The sequence below is a fragment of the Nycticebus coucang genome, chromosome 18, assembly GCF_027406575.1.
Source record: "Nycticebus coucang isolate mNycCou1 chromosome 18, mNycCou1.pri, whole genome shotgun sequence".
Classification (NCBI taxonomy): Eukaryota; Metazoa; Chordata; class Mammalia; order Primates; family Lorisidae; genus Nycticebus; species Nycticebus coucang.
The window spans coordinates 29,201,214-29,225,768 of record NC_069797.1 but is presented as its reverse complement, the minus strand read 5'-3'; the positions used below and the strand labels follow the sequence as shown (position 1 = coordinate 29,225,768).

General features: G+C 50.8%; 1 protein-coding gene across 7 annotated transcripts in view; it reads right to left on the bottom strand.

Annotated features, from left to right (window-relative positions):
* Positions 1-802: 802 nt before the first annotated feature.
* The window catches only part of SLC43A2 (solute carrier family 43 member 2), a 46,873-nt gene continuing 23,120 nt past the window's right edge, over positions 803-24,555 (bottom strand). For 5 of the 7 annotated variants that reach the window (XM_053567746.1, XM_053567748.1, XM_053567752.1 and 2 more), the window contains 9 exons: positions 17,344-17,436; positions 15,848-15,981; positions 15,562-15,764; positions 15,050-15,196; positions 12,470-12,608; positions 10,282-10,411; positions 7,602-7,675; positions 6,271-6,394; positions 803-5,758 (listed from right to left, as the gene is read on the bottom strand). In XM_053567746.1, coding sequence (XP_053423721.1) covers positions 5,597-5,758; positions 6,271-6,394; positions 7,602-7,675; positions 10,282-10,411; positions 12,470-12,608; positions 15,050-15,196; positions 15,562-15,764; positions 15,848-15,981; positions 17,344-17,436 — 1,206 coding nt within the window. In that variant the 3' untranslated portion in view covers positions 803-5,596. Of the gene's footprint in view, positions 5,759-6,270; positions 6,395-7,601; positions 7,676-10,281; positions 10,412-12,465; positions 12,609-15,049; positions 15,197-15,561; positions 15,765-15,847; positions 15,982-17,343; positions 17,437-24,555 lie in introns of all 7 variants that reach the window. The other 2 variants (XM_053567749.1, XM_053567750.1) reach the window with 2 other exon arrangements.

The following is a 24,555-nucleotide window of genomic DNA, read 5'->3' as shown; positions in this document are numbered from 1 at the left end:
ACAGGCACCACCCTGTGATTTTTTTTTTTTTTTAATTCTTTTGAGCCAATATTTGAAAATGGGAATATTTTATATAAAACTCAGGATTTCCAGTAGAAAAAAATCAGACAGATCTGGTAATGCTGGGCTCATTCCACATGACCCCTTGGTTGGGGCTGTGTCAAGCTGTTCCTTGAGATGGGGGCTGCAGACTCCAGGTTCCCCCAGTCCCCACTAAGTCCTTTTGTGTTCCCAACATGGAGACAAGGTCCAGCTGCCCCATGTCACTGCAGAGCATATGCTGTGGCTTTGCTCATACTGGGGAAGTATTTCTCTGTGCTGCCTCCACCACAGGTGGAAGAAAGGTGGGCAACAACCAAGGTGTATGGCAGGCCCAACTGGGGGCAGCCCTGTCCCCTCCATCTAGCAGCTCTGCCCTGGCTGCTGTGTAGGTGCCCCTGAGGCCATCCCCATCCTCCCCTGGCCTCAAGCTCCCTCCACTCTGGCAGGATCAGGAGGCAGGTCTCAGCCTTCTCCCCTCCCTGGGGCTTGTCTGGGGAGGTCTCAGTACAAAAGAGAAGGGTCTCCCTTTAGAACTAGAATTCACTGCCAATCTTAGTCTTCCCACCAAAGAGGCCCCTTGCCCTATCCCCCAACCCCCACGGTTTTCAAGTGGCAGTTCAGAAGGTCACATCAGAAAATGCAGCCTAGAGGAAAGGTGGGGGGCCCAGTGACAGGGAATCTGGGCAAGAGACAGAGGCCAGGGATGTGTGACAGAGGGAGAAAGAGACAGGAGCCAAGGGAAGAGCAGGTCTTAGTCATTCTCAGCATACATTTATTGAGTGCTTACTGTGTGCCAGAAGTAAGCCAGGTGCTAGAAACAGCAAAGGGAAGGGAAGAGTTGGGGTCAGCTGCTGAGCTGTCAGCGACACTGTGTTGACCCTGGTTGATACAGGGGATGGACGAACCCTTCAGGCCCCACTGGGAGGGCCTGGGCTGGGTCCTTGGGCCAGGCCTGACTAGATATCTTTCCAGCAATGGAAAGGAATTCAGTGAGGCAAGGCCATCCCCCTCTCCCATCTAGGTAGAGAGGTGCACAGACAAGCTCCTCCACACACATGCACACCCTGACATGCCCAGAACACACCTCATACTGAGACACACACACACACACAGAGGCACGGCCTGCAGTTTTACAAGGAGGAGGTGTAGAGATGCTGCCTATGTGACTGTGATCTGACTCACCCTGCTCCACGTAAACCTGTCAGCATTCAGAGATTATCTTGAGAAGCTTTTTGGCCTAGTCTTACCAAAATGTGGACGCCATAAAAGACAAGCAAACGAGGGAATAATTTCTTAAGGCTTCTGCTTAGAGAGGGGTTGTGAGAAGGGTAGGGAGTGGCAGATACAGACCTCACTTTCTTGGCCATGAATCTATCCTGGTCAGAGCAGCTAATTTGGGTGTCCTGTAAACAGGGACTGCCTCATTCCCTGTGCTAGCTGCCTTCTTCCAGGGTCCTGACAATCACTGGTCAGTGCCTATTAAGTGCCGGGTATGCTACTGGGCAGGTGCTTAGCTATGTGGTCACTTAGCTGCACTGTGGAAGTATTACTACCTCCATGTTACAGATGATAACCTAAAGCTAGAGACTTGCCTAAGGCCACCAAGATAGCACATGGTGAGGCCCCCAACCTTTGCTCTTCTCTCATGGCCTCCTTGGCATGGGGTGCTGGAGCCTCATTCTGAGAAGGGTTGAAGCCTAGGAGTGCCAGGGGCCCTGGATTAGTCTCAGATCTGCACAAGAGAGTGAAAATGACTGACTGCAGATACCATGGGATACAAGTGGTGGCTACATGCTGGCAGGGAGAGGCCTGAGCCATGGCAGGCCACTCACACGGAGAAGGCTGCACCTCCTTCTTCCCGTTCGGGAAGCTCCGTCCTCACCCCAGGTCTTGGGGTAAGTCAGGGCAAGGAGAGAACAGGCTTCCAGAGCCTACTTGTTCATCCTGACCCCTGCCATATGGGAGGGGCACAGCACACGGATAACCCCTTAAGGAGTCCAAGGCTCCTGACCCTCGTAATCCCATGACTTATATTTGAGGACTGTGGGCTACCACCCTCGAGTTGGTAACTTCCTGCCCCAAGAACTCATCCTGTTACCCTTCAGAGGGAGGGGAGCTGCTGCCTCAATGGCCCTGAGAGCCAGTTCTATGAAGAAGCCTCCTTGGAGCTCCTAAAAGGAGCCCTTCACCACAGGATGGCTACAGCTTGTTCCCACCCCCACTCCTGGTTGTCATCTGCTCACATTCATACAGGCTGACACGCAAGGGCATTAGAAACCCCCCGTGGCTGAATGTGTCTGTGCTACTGTCTGGGACAGTCATGCACGCATTAACTCAATACTGGATGTCCCACCATTTTCAGCATCCTTGGGGTCTGGGACAATGTGACACCATCCTCAGACTATACCACACAGGGCCATTACAAGGAGGGCTGTAGTAGTTCTTCTGACCAGGATGACAAGAAGGGTACAGGGGAAGGCAGATGGAACAAAAAGAATCCACAGGGGCCTGAGGCCACATTGTTGGCCCCTGCAAGGGTTGGAACCTTCCCCGTGTGCCGGCCCAGGTAGTGGGAGCTGAATCAGAGACCTAGTGGGTTTGGAGGAAGCCAACCACAAAGGAATGCCTAGCCCCCAGAGCCTGGTGAGGAGCGGGGCCCCGCTGCTTTCTTCACTCTGACTGAAAGCTCAGGGTCAGGAACCTCCTGCTCCTTTCCATCAGGAGCCTGGAGGACAAGGAAGAAGACAGGAGGGGCACAGCCACTGGGTACAACTGCCTTTGATCAGCTGTGGTCCCTCCCCCACTTCAGAGCACTCTTCTTGGGGTCTGGAGTCACCAGGAAATTGCTCCCTGAAGTACCCATCAGCCTCTAGGGCCAACATGACTCTACTGAGTCCACCACCTCCTCTGAGGAAGCTTTTGGCTCCAAGAAACAGAGACCATGGCCTGAGCTGGCTCCCCTTCCTCATGCTATTGCCTCCCTGCTGCAGAGGCCTGGTGGCCCCTGGAGCTGCTGCTGCAAATGGTATGTCTCTGTCTAGAAGGCCTTGGCTGCCCCAATGACTTAAGACACATATATGAGTCCTGGTTCTACCTTTAGCAAGTTACTCAACCTGTCTGGCCCTTAATCTTTCAGCTATAAAATAAAGATGACAGTATCTATTTAACTCCTAGATCGTTATCATGATTCAGTGATAATACAGAAATGAGGAACCTATCAACTCTGTACAAAGTCAAAGGACGGGCCCCTGATTAGGTGTAAGTGGTACCCAACCCTAGCCACAACCTCTGCACCCTGCAACTATTTTCATGCTCAAATCTCCAACAATTGTTGGCTGTTAACTTTCTACCCTCAATACCAGTCACTCAGTGCCTGCTTCTTCCCAAAAGGTGTGGGAGGATGGGAGGAGGCAGCAGCTCCCATTTTGGCTAGGCCTGGGCACCTCTCAGGACAGCACAGGCCATATCTGCCCAACCTCAACACTGGGGAGCTGGAAGAGCCCATACTGATTTGTTTTCCCAGTCTGCACTCCACCATGGTAGGGATCAGTCTTTGGCAGGCACTAGAACAACCAGTCTGGGGCAAGACCCAGAGTCTGCATCTTTACCCAGCACCCCAGGAGCTCCGGTTGGGGTGGCTACTGGGTCACACCTGGAGTCTGATGGCTCTGGTCATCAGAACTGCTCCTCAGCAGGAAACCTGCCACACTTAGCCATAAAAGTTCATGATTATGCAGAAAGTGCTGTGAGTGCTTCATTGTAGCAGGCTGGACTTTAAGCCAGCTTTTCCTGAATTTGTCTATAGAACTTAAAAAAAAAATTAGAATAACCATTAACTTATAGACTGAATGTTCTCGGGAGTGGTTTGGGAAATGTTGAACTAGTTCCTTTCTTTTGTTGGGGGCGGGCTTGATGTATTTATATTTGAGTGAACTGAGGCATAGGAGATCGGATGTATTTGACATGCTTCAGTGTTAATGCAGAGGTTGAATTTGGGCCTGATCTGCCCTCCCGTTCTCCTTCATTCACCCCACATACCCTGACTCTGCTCTAAGCCTGCGGCTCTCCTGGGCTCACCTTATGTTCTGAACTCAGGAGAAACCCTCAAGATTGTGGTAGGGAATGGAAAGGGGTCTGCATTAGCTGGTATGGCTGGGGCAAAAAGCAGAGAAAGGAGGGCCCATGCTTCTAAGATGTCTGTACAAGCCCCATTTGTTGGGCCCACTGCCCCTCCCAAGACAGCAATCCCCCAGAGAAAGGGTGAGCAGCTGGGCATGGCTGGGGCTGGTCAGTGGCAGAGAATCCTGTCTTTTCTGTTCAAGGTCAAAACAGCACATGCAGCCATTAACTGATATGCTAGAAGGGGGCATCCCTTATCCAGGAGGAAAATGAATTTATTGCTTTATAAAAAGAAGTCTGATAAAACTTAAAAAGAGAACAAAAGAACTAAAAACCTAAAAATCAACTCACCCCTCTCACCACTCCCAGGTCTCAGACACATTTCTGGGGGCAGTCAAGGTGGGTGGTGAGCCAGGCGTGCCCGGCCTCTCCCATGTAAACAGCACCCAGGGTCTGGCAGGCTCTGCCAGCAGAGGGCGCTGTGGCCCTGCGGCCTTGCAAGGCTCCTGGCTGCCAGCCAGGCTGGCTCTTCCGTGGCGCAGGCTGGGCTGCAGGCCTGGCTGGCTCCTGGTTTGGGGGGTGGGTGGGGATGGAGCAGACCCCAGAGCCCACTCACACCCCGTCTCACACACACCACATGCACATACACACCCCTGGTCTGTCACAAGTCCCCTTCTTGCCCCAGGCCTTCATGTCTGTGAGCCACAGCCTTACTTCCACCCCCACAGAAACAGTTGTGTGTATGTGGGGGCGCCCTGGTAGTGGCCTTTTAATTCCCTTCAGGTGGCAGATTGGCCTGAGGATGGCAGTGGAAACGTGCTGCCCTCCTAGGCCCTGAAGAAGGAGGCCAGGGAACTCTTGTCAGCCTTGTGCACAGCTCCTGAGGCTTTGTGTGACCACCTGGCCCTCCATCTTCTCCCCAGGCTGGAAGCCAGGGGGGCTTATCCACAGGCCTGAAATGGTAGGACAGGCCATGGACAGGCCACGGGGGGGCTGGGATTACAAAGGAGTTAGCACCAACAACAGGAAGCGGGTCCTTCCTTCCTCAGGCAGCCTGAGGCTGGCCAAAGAAGGAGGCGAGGGGCCAGGCAAGGGGGTGCAGACAGTGCAAGCCTTTGTCCTTGGGCAGGCGTGGCCGGTGGGCATGCAGCCAAGGGGCAGGTGGTGGCAGGGATGGCCGACCCCTATACTTTGGCAAGAGGCAGAATCCAGACACTCCAGGGAGAGAGCCTCCTCCTGCAGGCACTGCGGAGACCCAGTAGAAGCTGGCTTGTCTTGGGCCCTCTCCTGTCCTTCCATCACAGAGCTTCAAGGCAAAACCAGGGCCCTGGGAGGGAGCGTGAAGGATCCTGGGGGTACATGGGGTCCTCTGGGGTGGGGTGGAGGACACGGGTCAGTTACTGAAGCACAGGCCACAGTTTTGAGGTGGTAGGTGCTACACAAAAGCCTCCCGGTTGGATGAACCGTTGATCTTGAGGAAAAGTTTGTCATCCTCCCGCTTCTGCTGCAGCTGCCTCTGCAGCTGGCGCCGGTAGCAGATCAGGTACAGGGGGAGGCAGAAGCCCAGCATGCTCATGACAAGCAGCCCCACGTTCACCTGCGGGCAGGGGCAGGGAGGCCATCACAGGTGGGCAGGGCCGAGGCTCTAGACCCTTAACTCAGGTTTGGGAAGGGGAGAAGGGCACAGGAGAGGAGAAGGAAAAGCAAAACAGGAAGGTCCAAAACATCCCAGGGCCCATCCTTCCACAGTCCAACATCAGAATTCTCAGTTCCCCACAGGCCACCCAGCAGCCCTCAGGGGCCTGGACCCATCTCAGACCTAATGATCTGAATCTCCAGGGGTAGGATGGGGTTGGAACAGGCCCATGGTACCTGGTCAAGAATCCCTGCACTTGCAGAAGAGTCTGGGACTGGAACACTGTTCTATTTACCCCGAAATCAGGCCCAGACAGGAATTCTCTTCTCCTGCCTGGCCACCATTCACAAGGGTACCCTGAATGGATCCTAACCTAAGTTCCCAAACTGCCTGTCCTAAGGGCTCTGAAGTCCCCTAAGTGATGTCTCCCAGCTCCCCATCAGCAGGTGCCCAGTGCCCCCAGCCTTTCTTACCCACAGAGGATCTCCTTGGAGGGGACCCATCATGGCCAGAAACAGGGGCTGCTGCAGGAGAGCGAAGAGGGCACTGACCAGCGACTGCAGTCCTGTGAGGCTGCCGAACTGGGTAGAGGGGTACCTGTCAGGGCAATGGACACCGGTCACAGCCATTGTTGTCCTCCTGGGCTCAGCCTTGCCCCATGGGTCTGGTGACCCCAGGATGCACCTTCACCTTTGGTGCCAGAGGAGGATGGAGTGCTGTCCCCTCAATTACTTTCTGCTGAGCAGGTCTGCAAAGTGTTTTCTTTCCTACCAGCCTGAGGCCCCAGACTCTGGGGACAGCCACCCCACTTGGATGTGCCCTAGGTCTGTGAGTGTCTGGCCGAGCTGAGTGGAAACTGGTGCCAGCAGGAGTCTAGCTTGGCAAACAGGCCCCAGGAGCAGGTTGGAGGCTGGGGCCTGGCTCTGCTGCACCCTCATCCAGGGGAGCATTGTGTAATCAGGGAAACTCAACATCACAGCTCTCGTCTGACTCGCTCAGACCCTGTCAGGGCAGCCACCACTTCCTCCAGGCCTGGCACAGGCCAGGCAGAGGACAAGCAGACCTGGGATGACCCCATGAGATGATGTAGGAAGGGGAGAGAGTTCTGGGTTAAACCTTCGCAGTCAGGCTTTGCTGCCCCAGAAGCAGGGATGGGCTCCCTGTAAGGAATGAGCTGGTTTCACAGTTACAGACAGTAAATGAAGATGGTAAGGGGGGCCACGGTCCAAGCCAGAGAAAGAAGAAGAACTGTGGTTTCTTATGGAGTTTTGGCCTCTTGGAAAGAGATGTACATTTCATTTTAGCCAGGGCCCAAGAAGGCTGTGGCCAGAACTGGGCCCCCTTTGAGGCTTTAGGTGAGGACTGTCTGGTACAGTCTGGGTTCAGTTACCCACGCTGCTGCCCCTGGTGAGGCCCATTTGAACTTCATCATTTAGCTACAGGCAGCCAGAACTCACCCCTGTCCTTCTCAGTGAGCAGCCAGGACTCACCCCAGGACTCAGCTGAGCAGCCTGAGGCCATAACAAGCTGTATGGGGGCACTGACCCTGGCTGCGGAAACTGACTTCGTGTTAAATGCCAAGGCTCGTGGGCACCCAACTGTTTGCCCACTGACCCAGCTCCCACCAGGTATGGCCTTCCCCTGACACACCCAAGCAGAAACCCTGCTACCTGTCCCCTGCTGCAAGCAGATGAACCCTGGTAGGGCCAGTGTCCAAGCCTTAGGTCTCAGTCTCATCAGCAGCCTCCCTCAGCCCATCCCTACACCTTTGTCCACCAGACCACCTGCAGCTTCCAGAACTTACACAGCGGCATACAGGCCCCCGACAGCAGAGTGGATGAATCCTCGCACAATTGTATGCAGGATGAAGGAGATAATCTGAGGGAGGGAGAGCAAAGCCTGAGCAGAAGACCGGGAGGGGGCCTCATCTTGCCCCCCACCCTCCAGTGTCTGGGGCCCTAGGCCTCAGGAGCAGTGGCAGCCTAGAGTCAGCTCCTACTAACTCTCCAGAGCTAACTGTTGAATTTTTTACAAATTTTGCAAGCTGGTTGTTAACACAGTCATTATTATTATTATCTTTTTTTTTTTGAGACAGAGCCTCAAGCTGTCACCCTGGGTACAGTGCCGTGGCATCATAGCTCCCAATAACCTCCAATTCCTGGGCTCAAGAGATTCTCCTGCCTCCACCTCCCAAGTAGCTGAGACTACAGGCACCCACCACAATGCCCAGCTATTTTTTGGGTTGCAGCTGTCATTGTTGTTTGGCAGGCCTGGGCTTGATTCGAACCTGCCAGCTCAGGTGTATGTGGCTGGTGCCTTAGCCGTTTGAGCCACAGGTGCTGAGCCTAACACAGTCATTACTGAAAACCAAATCATATGAACTTAAACTCAAATAAATAAATTATATTAAAATAAAGGTAACAAATACTCAAAACTCATCACTGCCTAATTATTTTACTATGTTTCACTACTCTCTGGACTCTTCAGGTTTTTCACGCTTTTTATGTATGTGTGGTAGAAATCCCACCTGATGGTGTTACTGTGAATCTCTTTCCAACCCCACAACAGTTACATCATGCTGGCAGCTTGAAATCAGCCATGATGAGAGCATTTACACCATGGAAATCTGCAAATGCTGCACATCAGAGCTCTGCTGTTAAATATGGATCAGGACAGCATTGCTGATAGAAAGTCACTAACCATGACCTTGATCTCCTGCCTTTGCCCACCTAAGGACTGCGCAGAAGTCTCCCTGCCTGGTCACCCAGGCCCTCCTGGCAGGTGACTCCTTCTTACCTCCTAGCAAAGTTCTATCCTGTCTGTGGGAGATCCCTTCAAAGGCAGGCCGCTTCAAAGGCAGGCTGGGCAAGCTCTGAGAAGCACCTGTTAATGATTCCTGAGAGGCCCAAGATCTGTTCGCTTTACCACCAGCACCCTGTGTTTGCCCTTTTTGTCTTTTTGTCCTTTGTACACAGCCCTGCCATCTTGCTCAGCAGCCAGGACCTGTTCCCAGGAATGTGGATGGTGGAGGGGGCAGGGGCTGCTCTTTCCAGTTGAAAGACGACTGCACCCGAATGTGCACACACACACTTGTGCACATGCCTACTCTTGCAGCCTCCCCCTCTCCACCTCGAATGTCTTGTTGCCTTTGCACAACTTTTCCTTTTTTTTTTTTTGTAGAGATAGTCTCACTGTACCGCCCTCCGGTAGAGTGCCGTGGTGTCACACGGCTCACAGCAACCTCTAACTCTTGGGCTTACGCGATTCTCTTGCCTCAGCCTCCCGAGCAGCTGGGACTACAGGCGCCCGCCACAACGCCCGGCTATTTTTTTGTTGCAGTTTGGCCGGGTCTGGGTTTGAACCCGCCACCCTCGGCATATGGGGCCGGCGCCCTACTCACTGAGCCACAGGCGCCGCCACAACTTTTCTTTCAATGAGAACTAAATAAGACATAAAGCGATGACTGTCCCAGTGAGCACTGCCCCTCAAGTGGACAAGATGGTCAGGGCAAGGGTCTGCAAATTTTGCAGAGAAAACAACCCAGGAGGCCAAGGAGGGCACGAGGGAAGCAGCAACATTCCCCACTGGACCCGTCTGCATGCTCAGTGTCACTGGCTCGGATTTCACTGCCTTACTCTGTCTGCATGCTCAGTGTTGACACACACACAAGAAGATACAGATTGGGAAGGGGGAGGTTACTTACTTAATACCTGGCCACTTGTAAATAGGGTTACTTACTTAATACCTGGCCACTTGCTTTCCTCTTGAACCTGGCCTGAGATACCATCTGAACTTGGGCTACACCTATCTGGAAGCAATGCTGTCACTCATATCCCTCCAAAGGCTGTAGACTTGGGGACTGGGCCAAAACCTCTGCTAGACTACTTTCACAGATCTGCGGGCAGAGACAGGCAGGTGATAAAGTCTGCCTGGTTTGCAATCTCTGGCAAAAATCAAGTTTCAAAAGCCTCAGAAAACTTGTGCAAAGGAATCAAGCTCTTGAGCCCAGCTGTGAAGCCATCACCATGGTCCTTCTTTGTGTTCTCTTGTGCAGAGATCCTGCAGGCCCTCTTGTACCAGGGTGTATCCACCAAAACAGATCGGCCAGACCTCTTTGGACATCAAATTGCAGCAGTTTGAACAAATGCAAAACTAACTACACAACTACCATACAGGGTTCCTGGAAATGACACGATGATGGTTTTCATAGTAAGCAAGATGCCAAAAAGATCAGGAACCTCATGCCTTCATAGAGTTCCTGAGAAAGACAATCCAAGTTTCCTTTACAGCTCACCCTCAGCATCAAGCACACACCCTGGCAGGTGACAGGCCCTCAGTAAACAATGGTTGAATGCAATGAATGAAAAGTCACCACTTGTTTCATTGATCGCTTCCAGGATACTTCATGCACTTTCTAGTCTCCAAATAAAATCCCTTCTCATTGTCCCATACCCCACCTTGGCTCTCCCTCTCCCCATACCCACCTGTAGAGGCAGGTTGGGAATGAGGCAGGTCACCCCAAAGCCCACAAGCAGCAGGTTTGTGAAGGCAAAGGCCCGCATGGCATTGGTGATCTTCTGGATCTGCCGGTCTCGCTTCTTCTTCTTCTCACCTCTGTGGAGACACCGAATACATACAGGAGCTGGGGGGCTCTTTGGAGGAAGATGGGTCCTCCCAAGGAGTCAGGCCTCAGGCATCACAGTACGTGAACCAACACAAGACTCAGAGGCCACTCAAGCACATTTTAGGGACTGTGTCAGGACCAGACTGACTCTGGGGACATTCCCTGGTCCTCCTTCTCCATGGAACACAGACAGCGAACCCCAGTGGAGGGTCTCAGATAAGAGAAGGTGGTCATCGACACGCTGCACCACTCCATGAAGGTTGAGCTCAAGTGGTGGGGAGAGAAGGAGTGTGCCCATGTTAGGATGTGGCAGAGCCTCACTTCCCCATTGGCCTCAAGTTCATCCAAATCTTGCAGAAGCTGATAATAAGCCAGGTGATAGGCCAAATAAAGGAGTGAGTGGATTTCCCCTTGGGGAGCAGGAGATGGTGAAGGAGAAATAAACATGCAGCAGATGGAATTGCAATGGACACAAATAACCTCTTGGCTGTGGGCTCTGACCTAGATAACAGAGCATTCTTTGTAACTATTCCTCTGTGAATTAACTACTACCAGTCCCGTCTCCCCACCCACACAGACACCCCTTGGATGATCACACAACATCCAAGAACAAGTTCCAAGCTCGGGATGTGCAGGAGTCCCAGGCCCACCACTTCCTAAATACATGATCTCAGGCAAATTAACTCCTAGCTTCAGTACTCTCATCTGTGCAATAGATATAATACCAGTACCCATCTCATCATGGTGGCATGAGGCTTCACTGAAGTACTATGCGATCTGTGTTTGGCACAGAGCCTGATGCAATAAACAATAGCTTATTATGTGAAGGTGGAGTCATAGAAAACAGCATTTAACTCATGCTCTGATCTTACAGCCTAACTCTTCATAAAGTAGGGCTCCAGAACCTTGTTTAATCCTCATAATCATGAACAACTCCAAAACACAAACTTTTATTTATTTATTTTTTTGTAGAGACAGAGTCTCACTTTATGGCCCTTGGTAGAGTGCAGTGGCCTCACAAAACTCACAGCAACCTCCAACTCCTGGGCTTAAGCGATTCTCTTGCCTCAGCCTCCTGAGTAGCTGGGACTACAGGCGCCCGCCACGACACCTGGCTATTTTCTTTTTTTTTTTTTAGAGACAGAGTCTCACTGTACCGCCCTTGGTAGAGTGCCGTGGCGTCACACGGCTCACAGCAACCTCTAACTCTTGGGCTTACGCGATTCTCTTGCCTCAGCCTCCCGAGTAGCTGGGACTACAGGCGCCCGCCACAACGCCCAGCTATTTTTTTTGTTGTTGTTGTTGCAGTTTGGCCGGGGCCGGGTTTGAACCCGCCACCCTCGGCATATGGGGCCGGCGCCCTACTCACTGAGCCACAGGCGCTGCCCCTGGCTATTTTCTTTTATTTTTTTTTTTGAGTCAGAGCCTTAAGCTGTTGCCCTGGGTAGAGTGCTGTGGCATCACAGCTCACAGCAACCTCCAACTCAAGTGATTCTCCTGCCTCTACCTCCCAAGTAACTGGGACTACAGGCGCCCACCACAATGCCCAGCTATTTTTTGATTGCAGCCGTCGTTGTTTGGTGGTCCTGGGCTGGATTTGAACCTGCCAGCTCAGGTGTATGTGGCTGGTGCCTTAGCCACTTGAGCCACAGGCACCAAGCCCCGGCTATTTTTAGAGATGGGGTCTCGCTCTTGCTCAGGCTGGTCTTGAACTCCTGAGCTCAAGCAATCCACCTGCCTCGGCCTCCCAGATGTTAGAATGACAGGTGTGAGCCACAGTGCCTGGCCTTGTCCCTCCTCTTGTCTCTCCTCTTGTCTAGCTCAGTCCTTCCTAAACATTATTGAACCAAAGAATTTTCTAAAAGAGGCGAAGGACCTAAAGGTCCTTTGCTGAACTGAATGAGGGAGTGTCCTAACAGACTTGTGAGAGGAATTTTGCGTGCACTCCTAGCTCTCCTCTCCCACTGACTAAAAAACCCAACCTGCCCTTCCTTTGCCTGCCTGACTCGAGACTGAAGGTCTTTCTGCTGGGGCTGTATGCTACGCACTGGTTGGCGTCTTTCTCCTCAGGCTCCTCAGAGGCGTCCTCACACTCCTTCAGCCTCCAGTCCATGATGTAACCGATGACAGGGGCCGTCAGGAGGCAGAGCAGCTGGAGCACACCGAAGATGGAGGTGTAGAGGGCAACTGGGGAGGAAGATGGCGCATCATGGGGGCTCTTGCCAGAGAGCCCTGGGGCAGGCGCCCGTACCCACAGGCCCTTCTGGGGTTGCCCCGGAACCCCCTTCTCACCATGGGTCTTAAGGGGATACCAAAGACACTAACTTCTGAAATCAAAGCCAGAGCAAGGAGTAAGTCACTCTGTTCTCCGCTCTAAATCCCCTGCTCATTTCCAAGAATTGGCTAATGAAACCCAGTATGTCGCAATGACCTCCTCCAGAAGCTCCGGGAAGTCACTGATTTGGGAACCACGCATTTAGCAGCGCCCGTGACTGAGGCTTTGCATGTGACTGGCCAGTAGTTTTCTGTCTCTAGAAATACACTAGGAAGGTACCACTCACAGGGCTCTGTTGTAATGTGAGATTTTTCACAGGAACAGAAGCTGAATGTCGACTGCCCCACCTCTACCCTCACAGTTCTAGTCAAGAAGGTTGTCATGAGCTCAGGGCCAGGAGATTTTGGGGTGAATGGAGACTGAGAGGGGATGTTGCAGTGTTCCCTGACAAGCCTCCTGCTTACCCGTGGCCATCACTGCATCAAGAAAGCAAAGGCAAAAGGGGCAGAAAGGAGAAAGGTTAGTGCAGGAATCTCCACAGTGGTTACAGAGAAGTGGGAAGGGGAGGCAGGTGGTTCTGGGCCCAGCACACAATACACTGCCCCCTAAGACCCAATGCAGAGTGCTCGGGGGAGGCCATGCTTCAGCCAGGCCTCTAGAAGTGAGTTCAGGAGAGGACCCAGCCTAGGCCCCTGCTGACGTTTTCCTGTCTGCTGGTGACGCAGTCACGTGCAGTTGATGCTGGTGCATCAGGCCTGTAGAGCTGGCTGCTGGTGACACCATGACGGGGAAGTGGCTTGTCCCTCCCCCTACCACCACTTAGCCCTTGGGGCACTGCTCTGCCAGTTACCTCCTGCTACACTCAGGGAGAGAGGAAGATCACAGAATCCTCCCAGCTACCCTGCCAAAGCATCTGACACCCTCTAGACAGCCAGAGCTGGGCTCCCTCCCAGGCCCCCAGTTTCCTGGCCCTGCAGCAGCCCTTCTGGAAAGAGCCAGGGCTATGGGTGTTGAGTGCAACAGGTCACAGGAGCAGGACGGGGAAAACCAAAGCCCTGTCTGCCAGAGACCAAACTTTCCGGCCTGACTTCCTCTACTTTTTGAAATTGATTTTCTGAATGTAGAAATTAGTTGGAAAAATTCCTCTTGAGTAGCAGCAGATGTCTGCTAGAACTGGAGTCAAAGACTGTAACTCAGCAATGGAGAGATCTGCCTTCTGAGGGCCAGGGCTGGGCTCTGCCTACACACCTCACACCACCTGGGCCTGAGTGGTAACAGAAACTGTGCGCATGTGACAGATCAGCTTTCTCCAAGTGCGTTCCATGTTCCACGGATTTTAATGAGTGCTACCCAAAACAAGATTGGTAGAAATTTAGAGGAAGGTCACTGGACTCAAGGGCTTTTCCTCAAGGGCTTACTGTGTTAATGCTCATTCTGAATTTTCACGAGAACACAGGACATTCAAGGTTTCTCCACTCTGCTTTACCATCAGACTCCCATTTTCACAGCAGAACTGGTTATCTGCTGGTTATCTGATTACCTTTACTATCATCTCCTTTGGTTAAAGCTGGATTTCTTGTCCCCTTTAAAAACTGGAAATTGATTCTTTACAATGCCTAAGCTATCTTCCCCTTGATAAAAACAAGTAAACCAACACACACACACACACAAATGCACACCAGTGAGACTACCAATAAAAAGCGTTTTCCAAATGTGTTTGTCCCACTTGGGGATGACTAACAGTGACTCAGCTCAGGCCTCAGGGAAGTACTGACTTTCCTTGTAAGATCAAAACCTCTAATCAGCTGAAGACATTCTGTGGTGTTTTGGAAAAGTGGTTATCGGCTCTGCTTACCAGAGCGGGCAAGCCTCAGCTGGCTCACACACTCCAGAAAGCTGCTGCCTTGCCCTGTCTTGAAGTTCAAGATGCAGATCCCAGTGTGATGTGGGCTGCCTCCCAGTCTCCAGTCATGACACCCGTCCTCCCCTGCCGTTTTCCAGGGGCATTCCCAGCCTCAGTTTATCCTGCTGTCATTCTGCAGCACCCAGATGGAGTGTTCTGTTCTGTGCCAGGATTTTGTTTACAGACACACAGTCAACCCTCCCCCTCACGAACTGGAAAACACACACCTCACACCCCAAACACACACATAGCTATTTTGGTGCTTCCCTCCCCCTCCTCAACTGGGAAACCCTGACTGGGGACATGAAAGCACAGTTAGGGCTAATGGTGATGAATCCTCGGATGCTGCGGATTCATGACCCTGCTGGGCTGACTCAGTCTAACTCACTCCAGTGGGCTGGATGCAGGCCAGGAGGAGTGACCAGCACTCTCCAGGTCTGAGCCACCTACCTGCCTTCTGGTCGCCGCTGACCAGGAACTTGAGCATGTTGTTCATGGCCCCCATGTAGAAGATGAGACGTAGCTGAGTGATGCACATGGTGACCAGGCTGAGAAGCAGGATGGGGCTGAACACGCTGTGCATAAACGAGGGGGCTGCTGTGGGGAGAGGGTGCAGGACTCAGGGCCAAGCTGCACGGCCCACCTGCCATCCAGGGGCCAGATGTGTGGGGCTGGGGTGGGGACTTAATTCATGCTGGAGGTGAGGAGGGGGATCTCCGGGATGGGCTGGGTGAGGGTCATGGCACTACTGGCTGGAGTGGGGTCACCCTGCATGAAAGCAGAGTGGGGCAGATCTCTGAGTCTTGGCGGGACACCTCCCTTCCTGGGAAGAAGTGGGAAGCAAGTGAGAGGATGCCCACTAAGTCCTCCACCAAGGTGGCCCTTTGATCTGGATGCCCTCTCCCTGTCACCCAGGTATGGATATGGACACCCTGCTAATGTCTCGGGGCCACAGAGGGTACCTGCAGCATCTGGCTGGCACTTCACCTCCAGGTCAACGGTGGACAGGCACAGCTTGCGGCCCTCCTGCAGTGCTGCCTGCTCCTTGGCGCTCCTCATGGAGCTGCCCACACTGAGGCGGCGCCCCACAGTGGTCACCTGCTTATAGAACTGCTTCCCTGTGATCTTGTGGTCAAAGCCCAGCCAGCTGAACTTGATCTTCACCCTGGGGGCCCCAAGAGAGTGTCTGTTGGCACTGCCCGGGACCCTGGCTGGGGTGATGGTGGGGCAGAGAGTGTGTCTACTTACGTGTAGTCCATGTCCTCTGGCCCTGGGAAGGGCTCCAGAGGCCAGTTAAAGAAGCAGTTGAGGAAAACCAACCCGGAACAGCCAGCCCAGACCACAAGAATGACGATGAAGGAGATACCAGCGTCATAGATGAGCTGCCAGGCACAGTGGGGTAGGGTGGGGAGAGGAGGCGGAGTCAGCAGAGGGAGGCCAGAGTGAGCAGCAGACAGGGGTGTCCCTGCTGTCCCTATGCTGAGCTGCACCAGGAGGCACAGCCCTGTTGGCCTGGGGGCTTGAGCATCTAATAACCTGTGTTCTAATCGTCCCAACTCACCTATACTTGCTAGTTATCTAGCTCTGTGCCTCCAATTTGAACCAAATCTCTCCATCTTACAGAAGCCTTCCCTGGCTACCCTGACCACAGAGTGAGCAGCACTGGCTGAGATGGCTGCACTTTTCAGTCCATTTGTTTGTCTGGTATTAGCTGAGCTCTCCCCAAACAGGAACCTGCTAGCCTTGTCCCTTGATGATTCTCCACTGCCTTGAAGAATACACATGGGAGGTGCCAAAAAAATACTCAAGGAAAGAGCAGATGTGCCTCCCTTTGATCATCTGTGAAATGGGTATACACTGACATGTGTCCTCACAGTGTTAGGGGTTAGTGGGTGTGACCCTGGCAGAGTGCTCTTCGCAGGGGCTGGCAGGTGGGCAGCCTGCTGAGTGCATTGGCTGTTACTGTCATGAACACCATTTGTTTCCAGCAGCTGCACAAGAATCCCTACAGTACTGGCAGACGGCTGCCTGGCTCACCAGGAAGGACAGCAGCAGTTAGACCCTGGGAGGAGCAGGAAAGGGAAATTGTAGGCTCCTCCATGCTCCAGGGGCACAAGGATCCCTGGAAGTTCATGGGACAACTGGCCCCAGATTCCTACTTCCTCCCTTCTCGATTCCCAAGTGCCCAGCCCACCCACACCTGAGCAAAGGGGCTTTCCCTTAGTGCTGGCGCCAGAGGAAAGAGGAGCCCTCACGGAAGCCCTGGCAGAGCAGCAGGATTTGGGGTAGGAACTGGCACCAATGGACAGTGAGGTGCATGCTGCATCCTGACCCCATCTGACTTCCACAGGCTCAGAATCTGCCTGGGAGGGAAACAGCTGAAACAACTTGGCCGAGAGCAGTGCTCTGGCTAATGGGGAGCAGCGGCGCCACAATAACAGGCTGGGGGCAGGGGAGACTGGAGCTGGACTCACTGGCCGACTTTTGCCCACTCCAGCCCAGGAGTGTATAGGCAGGCCCCATAGTGATGCCCTTGAAACTTCCACCCCCTCCTCCATGGCCCAGTGGTTTTGTCTCATGCCTGTGAAGCCCAGGTGCATCCTGCCAGGAGTGGTGGGTGGAGTTGCCTCCACCGCCCAGGACTGCTTCTTTCTTCAAGAGAGAGGAGGGAGCCTTGGGGGAGGCCTGTGCACATACACTAGTACAAAACAAGTGTGCTGGAAACCTGCCAGCCACACCCTCACCTTGATTCCTGGGAAGGTGACTGCTGAGGAGGCATAGGAGCCAATCATCAAGGCAATAAATGTGGACCGGAGGTCACCGAACATGTTGGGCAGCTAAAAGATAAGAAACAAGGAAACCTCAGCGGAGGGATGCACACAGGACAGGTGAAGGAGGGGAACAGAGAACCAAGGCATTACCAGGGCCCCTTCTTACCTGCCTCCCTTCCTGTGTGAGTAACAGGGGTTTAATCCAGAGGTGATTATTACTAATCAAAGTTTTTCCTTCCTGGACTGAGATTGATGAGGGGAAGGAAGGAAGATAACGCAGAAATTGGATTGCAGATAGACAGACAAAGTTGTTTAACTTTCTGGCATAGGCCAGGGGCCTCCTTGTCTTTTCAGGGTTACAGTGAGATGCCAGATAGCAACACTGTGATCCTCAGGCATCCCTCAAAGGGAGAAAGCCTGTTAAAAATAAGAATCTATTTGGGGATAATAGCATCATTTTATAAATAAAAATACCAGCATGCCAGAAGGACCAGATGTCAGCAAAAGCCGCTTTCGGTGTTGAGAGGGCAGGTTTCTGGAAGGTGTCAATTGGAACCCTACAGTTCCTTCAGGACTGAGAAGGAAGGCATCCTAGGATTCCTGCTTCTGAATTTCTAAGTGCAAGTGGGAGATTCTCTTCCCGCCAGACATTTTGCCCCAGTGGTCAGCACCTGAGAAGGCCAGTGGCAAGAAAGTCTCAGGCCGTCTTCCCAGAAAAGCCACTCTCAGCCTCTCACACCAGCTCGCTGTGGGTGCAGGGCAAGAGAGAAACTAGCTAGATACGAAATCAAAGCTTAAAACCTCAGTGATTCCACAAAGAATCAGGCCTGGTAAACTATTATAACAGGGTTGTGGATTCAAACAGATAAGCGGCAAAATACATCATCCCAAAGAACCATAGTTTCTCTAACTTCAAGAGGCTTCCCGTCCACACCCACGATGTCCCTGGCATTGGGAGTTGTTCTGTGGGCAGCTATGCCAGTCTATTTTATTGAATTCAGGCTGCATGTATGAACCTAGTATTCCCCTCTCCCGTCTGTCTTGAACCATTTTTCTTTTATCAGCCATGGCTACCCACAAGCAAATTCATTGCTGCTGAATGCAGGCATTTTGAACTTGGCGGCATACTCGTTCCTCATTATTTCTGCCTGTTTCACTCATAATTAAAAATGAGTAAGGGGATAGTGCCTGTGGCTCAGTGAGTAGGGTGCTGGTCCCATATACTGAGGGTGGTGAGTTCAAACCCAACCCTGGCCAAACTGCAACATTAAAAAAAAAAAAAAATGAGTAAGGGATATCATCAAAATTAAAAACTTCCATGCTTCAAAGGACGCCATGAAGAAAGTGAAAAGAATGCACAGAATGGGACATTTTTACAAATCATATATCTGATAAAGAGCTTGTATTTAGAATATATAAAGAACCCCTACAATGCAACAATAAAATGATAAATCATCTATTTTGAAAATGGGCAAAGGATCTGAATAGAGATTTCTGCAAAGAAGATATACACATGTCTAATAAACATACAAAAGATGCTCAACATCGTTAACCTCGGGGAAATGCAAGTCAAAATCGCAACGAGGTACCACACGATACCCACCAGAGTGGCTATAATAAAAAGTAAGACAATTAACAAATGTTTGTGAGGATGTAGAGAGTCAGAACCCCTCATACACTATTGGTGGAAATGGAAAATGGTGCAGCCACTTTGAAAAAGTCTGGCAGTTCCTCAGACAATTAAACGTAAAGTAACCATATACTCTGGGAGGCTGAGGTGGGTGGATAGCTTGAGCTCATGAGTTTGAGACCAGACTGAGCAAAAGAGAGACCCTATCTCTACTAAAAATAGAAAAACTGACACAAGAGGATCACTTGAGCCTGAGTTGGAGGTTGCTGTGAGCTATGATGCCACAACACTCTACACAGGGGTACAGCTTGAGACTGTCTCAAAATAAATAAATAGGCGGGGCCAGGTGGCTCATGCCTATAATCCCTCACTCTGGGAGGCCGTGGCGGGTGGATAGCTTGAACTCACAGGTTCAAGACCAGCCTGAGCCAAAAGCAAGACCCCCTGAGCCAAAAGCAAGACCCCATCTCTACTAAAAATAGAAAAAACTGAAGCAAGAGGATCACTTGAGCCTGAGTATGAGGTTGCAGTGAGTTATGATGCCATGGTACTCTGCCCAGGGTGACAGCTTGAGACACTGTCTCAAAAATAAATGAATAAAAATAAATAAATAAATAAATAAAGTAACCATATGACCCTGGAATTCCACTCTTAGGTAAAGACCCCAATGGAATAAAAACATAGGCTCGGTGCCTGTAGCTCAAGTGGCTAAAGCGCCAGCCACATACACCGGAACTGGCAGGTTCGAATCCAGCCTGGGCCTGCCAAACAACAATAACATCTACAACCAAAAAATAGCTGGGCGTTGTGGCGGGTGCCTGCAGTCCCAGCTACTTGGGAGACTGAGGCAAGAGAATCGCTTAAGCCCAAGAGTTGGAGGTTGCTGTGAGCTATGATGCCACAGTACTCTACCCAGGGTGACAGCTTGAGGCTCTGTCTCAAAAAAAAGAACAGAAAGAAAGAAAGAAAAACATAGTTCTATACAAAAACTTATACATGAATGTTTATAGTAGAATTCTTTTTTTTTTTTTTTTGAGACAGAGTCGCACTTTGTCGTCCTAGGTAGAGTACCATGGTATCATACTTCACAGCAACCTCAAACTTCTGGGCTCAAGAGATCCTCCTGCCTCAGCCTCCAAGTAGCTGGGAGTATAGGAGCCTGCCACAATATCCAGCTATTAGAGATGGGGTCTCGCTCTTGCTCAGGATGGTCTCAAACTTGTGAGCTCAGGCAATCCACCTGCCTCAGCCTCCTAAGTGCTGGGATTACAGGTGTGAGCCACCATGCCTGGCCTAGAATTCTTAATAAGAGCCAAAAAGTGAAAACAACCAAAATGTCCATCAATGGATGAATGTATAAACAAGATGTGACATAGTCATAGAACGGAACATTATTTGGCCATAGAAAAGAATAAAGTGCTGATATTTGCTACAACATGGATAAACCTTGAAAATATGCTAATTGAAGGAAGCCAGTCACAAAAGTCCACCTACTATATGATTTCATTTATATGAAATGTGCAGGATGGGCAAATCTATAGAGACAAAGTAGATTAGTGGTTGCTAGGGGTGGAAGTAAGTAGGGAGGAAGTGCTAATGGATGCAGGGTTTCTATTTGGGGTGATATTTTTTTTTTAAACAGAGTCTCATTCTATTGCCCTTGGTAGAGTGCCCTGGTGTCACAGTTCACAGCAACCTCAAAGACTTGGGCTCAAGTGATCCTCTTGGCTCAGCCTCCTAAGTGGCTAAGACTATAGGTGCCTGCCACTTCACCTGGCTATTTTTAGAGACAGGGTCTCACTCTGGCCCAGGCTGGTCTCAAACTCCTGAGCTTGGGTGATCCACCCACCTCGGCCTTCCAGAGTGCTAGGATTATAAGCATGAGCCACCCCGCCTGGCCTAAATTGAACACTTCAAGTGAACTGTATGGTATGTGAATTATATCTCAGTAATGCTGTCAAAGAAACGTGAGTAAGTGACTTCAAATGTTTTGGGATCCCAGGTTTAAAAAGAAATATGAATAAATCCATAGTGTATAGCCAACTAAGCTACCTTCAGAAATTAGGATGGGGTGGCCAGCCAGGCTTCCCAAAGAATATCCAGCAAACAAAGAACTCCTCCTAGCCCAGACAGAGTGGCCCCTTTGTCCTTCCTGACTTGTGAGGAAAGGCTAGAGGGGGACCAAGGGTACACAGAAATTCCTTCCAGCAGGAGACAAAAGAAATGTGATGTGCTCGTGAGCCTGGGCACATCCAGGGGAGCAGCACTCTTTGTGCACCTGCTCCCCAGGTATGCTGAAGTTCGAAGGACACATCTCAGTTGTTCCCAAGCTCACAAGTTCAGGCTGCTCCACACTAGTTACTCCAGCAAGGCAGCCTTGTAGGGAAGGCATCTCTGGGGCCATATTCACCCCAGGGGGAATCCAAAGATTAGTTCTGCTTCTGTGAAAGGAGGAAACTGTTAGTGCCTGGAGTGCTACTCCAGACAGGGCCAATAAAGAAAGATAGGAACACAGGCGGGTGCCTGTAGTCCCAGCTACTTGGGAGGCTGAGGCAAGAGAATCGCTTAAGAAGACTTTGAGGCTGTTGTGAGCTGGGACGCCATGGCACTCTGTGACATAGTGAGACTCTGTCTCAAAAAAAAAAAGGGCTTGGCGCCTGTGGCTCAAGCGGCTAAGGTGCCAGCCACAAACACCTGAGCTGGTGGGTTTGAATCCAGCCCGGGCCTGCCAAACAATAACGATGGCTTCAATCAAAAAAAAAAAAAAAAAGAAAAGAAAGAGAGATAGGAACAAAAGAAGGCTTAGAATCCAACCAGAATAGCAGATGGACAGCAAGAGCCTGGCCTCGGTGCCGGACAACACTTTTGTTGCCACGGTCATTTTTGGGCGTAAACAGCATCTCAAACTTTTCAACAGGGCTAGGGAATGCTCCAGAAGAGCAGACAGTTTGCTATCCAGGCCTTTTCTTTCTACCTTCTTATTCTCTGACTTAACCTTAACCTAAGCTAGAGGCCTAGAGAACTACAGGGTTTGGAACAAGCATATGGCCCTGCCTGAACTTCTGAAGTCTTCTCCCCAGCATTAGATCCAGGATAGGAAAGAGCAGAACCTGGAAGAAGGGGCTGACTTTCATTCAGCCGTCTGTGGGGAGACCTTTGCCTTTAGGCCTGGACAAGGGCAGTACCTTCCTGCTGTCCTCCTTCTTACCCTGCTTCTCCCCTCCTGGAACATTCTTACCCTCACCAAAAAATTCCTCTCACCAACATGTTATCTTGGGTCCCCAGGGCCATTGTGAGTGGAGGATAGAGGCTCAAGGGAAACCACACTATGCAGTTTTCCTTGTATTTTGTAAATATTGGATATTTTCCTGATTACAAAAACAATATTATGGCCAGGCACAGTGGCTCACACCTGTAGTCCCACCTACTCAGGAGGCTGAAACAAGAGGATTGCTTGAGCCCAGAAGTTTGAGGTTGTAGTGAGTTAAGCTGATGCCACTGTACTCTTCCCTGGGTGACAGAGCAAGACTGTCTCAAAAAAGCAAAAACCCCTGCTTTTTTGTATATATGGATGAAATGAATCAATGATCTGGATGGTGGTAGAACTGAAACAAGGCTGGCTATGAATTGCTAACTGTTGAAGTTGCAAGATGGGCACACAGTTCATTATGGGTCTCCATTGTAATGATGAAAGAGGCAAAGAGGCCAAAAATTTCTTTTTTTTAATCATGGAAACATTTAAGTATACTTAAGTATGGTATAAGAGAGAATACCATAGGGTGGCGCCTGTGGCTCAGTGAGTAGGGTGCTGGCCCCATACACGGAGAGTGGCAGATTCAAGGCCAGCCTTGGCCAAACTGCAACAACAAAAAAAATAGCCGGGCGTTGTGGCAGACACCTGTAGTCCCAGCTACCAGGGAGGCTGAAGCAGGAGAATCGCCTAAGCCCAGGAGAGAGAGAATACTGTAATTAGCACATCCAGCCCTTTGTTTCACAATTGCCTCCAAAAAAAAAAAATAGAGGTGCCTGTGGTGGCTCACACCAGTTATCCTAAAAATCTAGGAGGCTGCGGCGGGAAGACCCGTTTTGCTCAGGAGTTTGAGACCAGCCTGAGCAAGAGTGAGACCCCATCTCTGCTAAAAATAGAAAAATTAGCCAGGCACTGTGGCAGGTGCCTGTAGTCCTAGCTACTCAAGAGGCTGAGCCAGGAGATTGCTTGAACCCAGGAGTTTGAGGTTGCTGTGACCTAGGCTGATGCCGTAGCACTCAAGCCTGCAACAGGCAACAGAGTGGGACTGTCTCCAAAAAAATAAAAATAAAAAAATTAACATTTATTTGATTACTAATGACTTTGAACATTTTTCTACAATTTTAAAAATCAGTTATCTATATCCCTCATTTGTCCTTCACTTCTATGGGGATGTTAATCTTTCTATATAGATTCTGTGAAGGCTCTTTATATATTAAAGACATTCACGGTCAAGTTTGTCCTTTAACTTCTTTTTTGACCAACAGAAGTGTTAAAATAGGTAGTCAAAAGTGTGTTTTGGTTTTTAGGGAGTACTCAGCTTTTGTGTCAGATGGAATCTCTCTGAAAAGAACAGTACTGATGACCTTGAGCAGTGAAACCCAAAGCATAAACATCCTGACAACAGTCAACGTGTGGTCACAAAAGAATAACAAGCACAGGAGAAGAAAGGGTTTCCCTGTGGACAGTAATTACTTTTGAAATGCTAATACTAATACTAATTTGTGTTTTATCCTTTAGGCTGCTCCCTTCTCTTCCTCCTAAAAAGTCAGGCCAGCCAGGGGAGACTTCCCTCTTTAGCTGTACCTCGGAGCACTGTGATCAGATTTTGTTTGTTATTAGTAATAATACATATAATAATAGCAACTCTTTTTAACGCCTACCCTGTATATGATCTTTAAAACCTTCAAAGCAACCATATGAGGTAGGTGTCACTTATTATCCTCATTCAATGAGGATAAAACTTAAGGATTAGAAAAATCAAGGGACTCTCCCAAGTTAGTAATGGTCAAATTCGGGATTCAAATCAGGTCAAGCCTGTGTGCGCAGCGACTGGGCTATGCTGCTTCTTGGGAGCTGCACAGGGCTCTGGCCAAAACACACACCAGTTCCAGCCCCAAGGCAGTCACTCTCATGTCTCACACCTCTTACATGTCCCTTATGAGTGCCTTTTTTGCTCTGCACCCCCACCCTGGGATTCCTCACATCCCTTCTGATGTTCCTGTAGACCCAGCTGCCACTATCCTCGGCTGCCCTCCCCACGGTTCAGGGCCACACTGAGTGGATGTGCATTGACCTGTGTCATTTTCACGTCTGGGTCTCTTCCCCCACTGGCCTGGACACCCCTCCTTACTCACCCTCTCTCCTACCTTCTGCCTCTGCCCAACCTCAGCAGCACATAATAGCTACTCAGAAGCCATGGCGATGGAGTGATGTCTGAGTGCTGAGCAGGGGACCCTGGTGCTAGCCTCAAGGACCTGGAGGAGGGGGACCAACCAGTTCTGCTGCCAAGTAGGAAGCCAGTGCC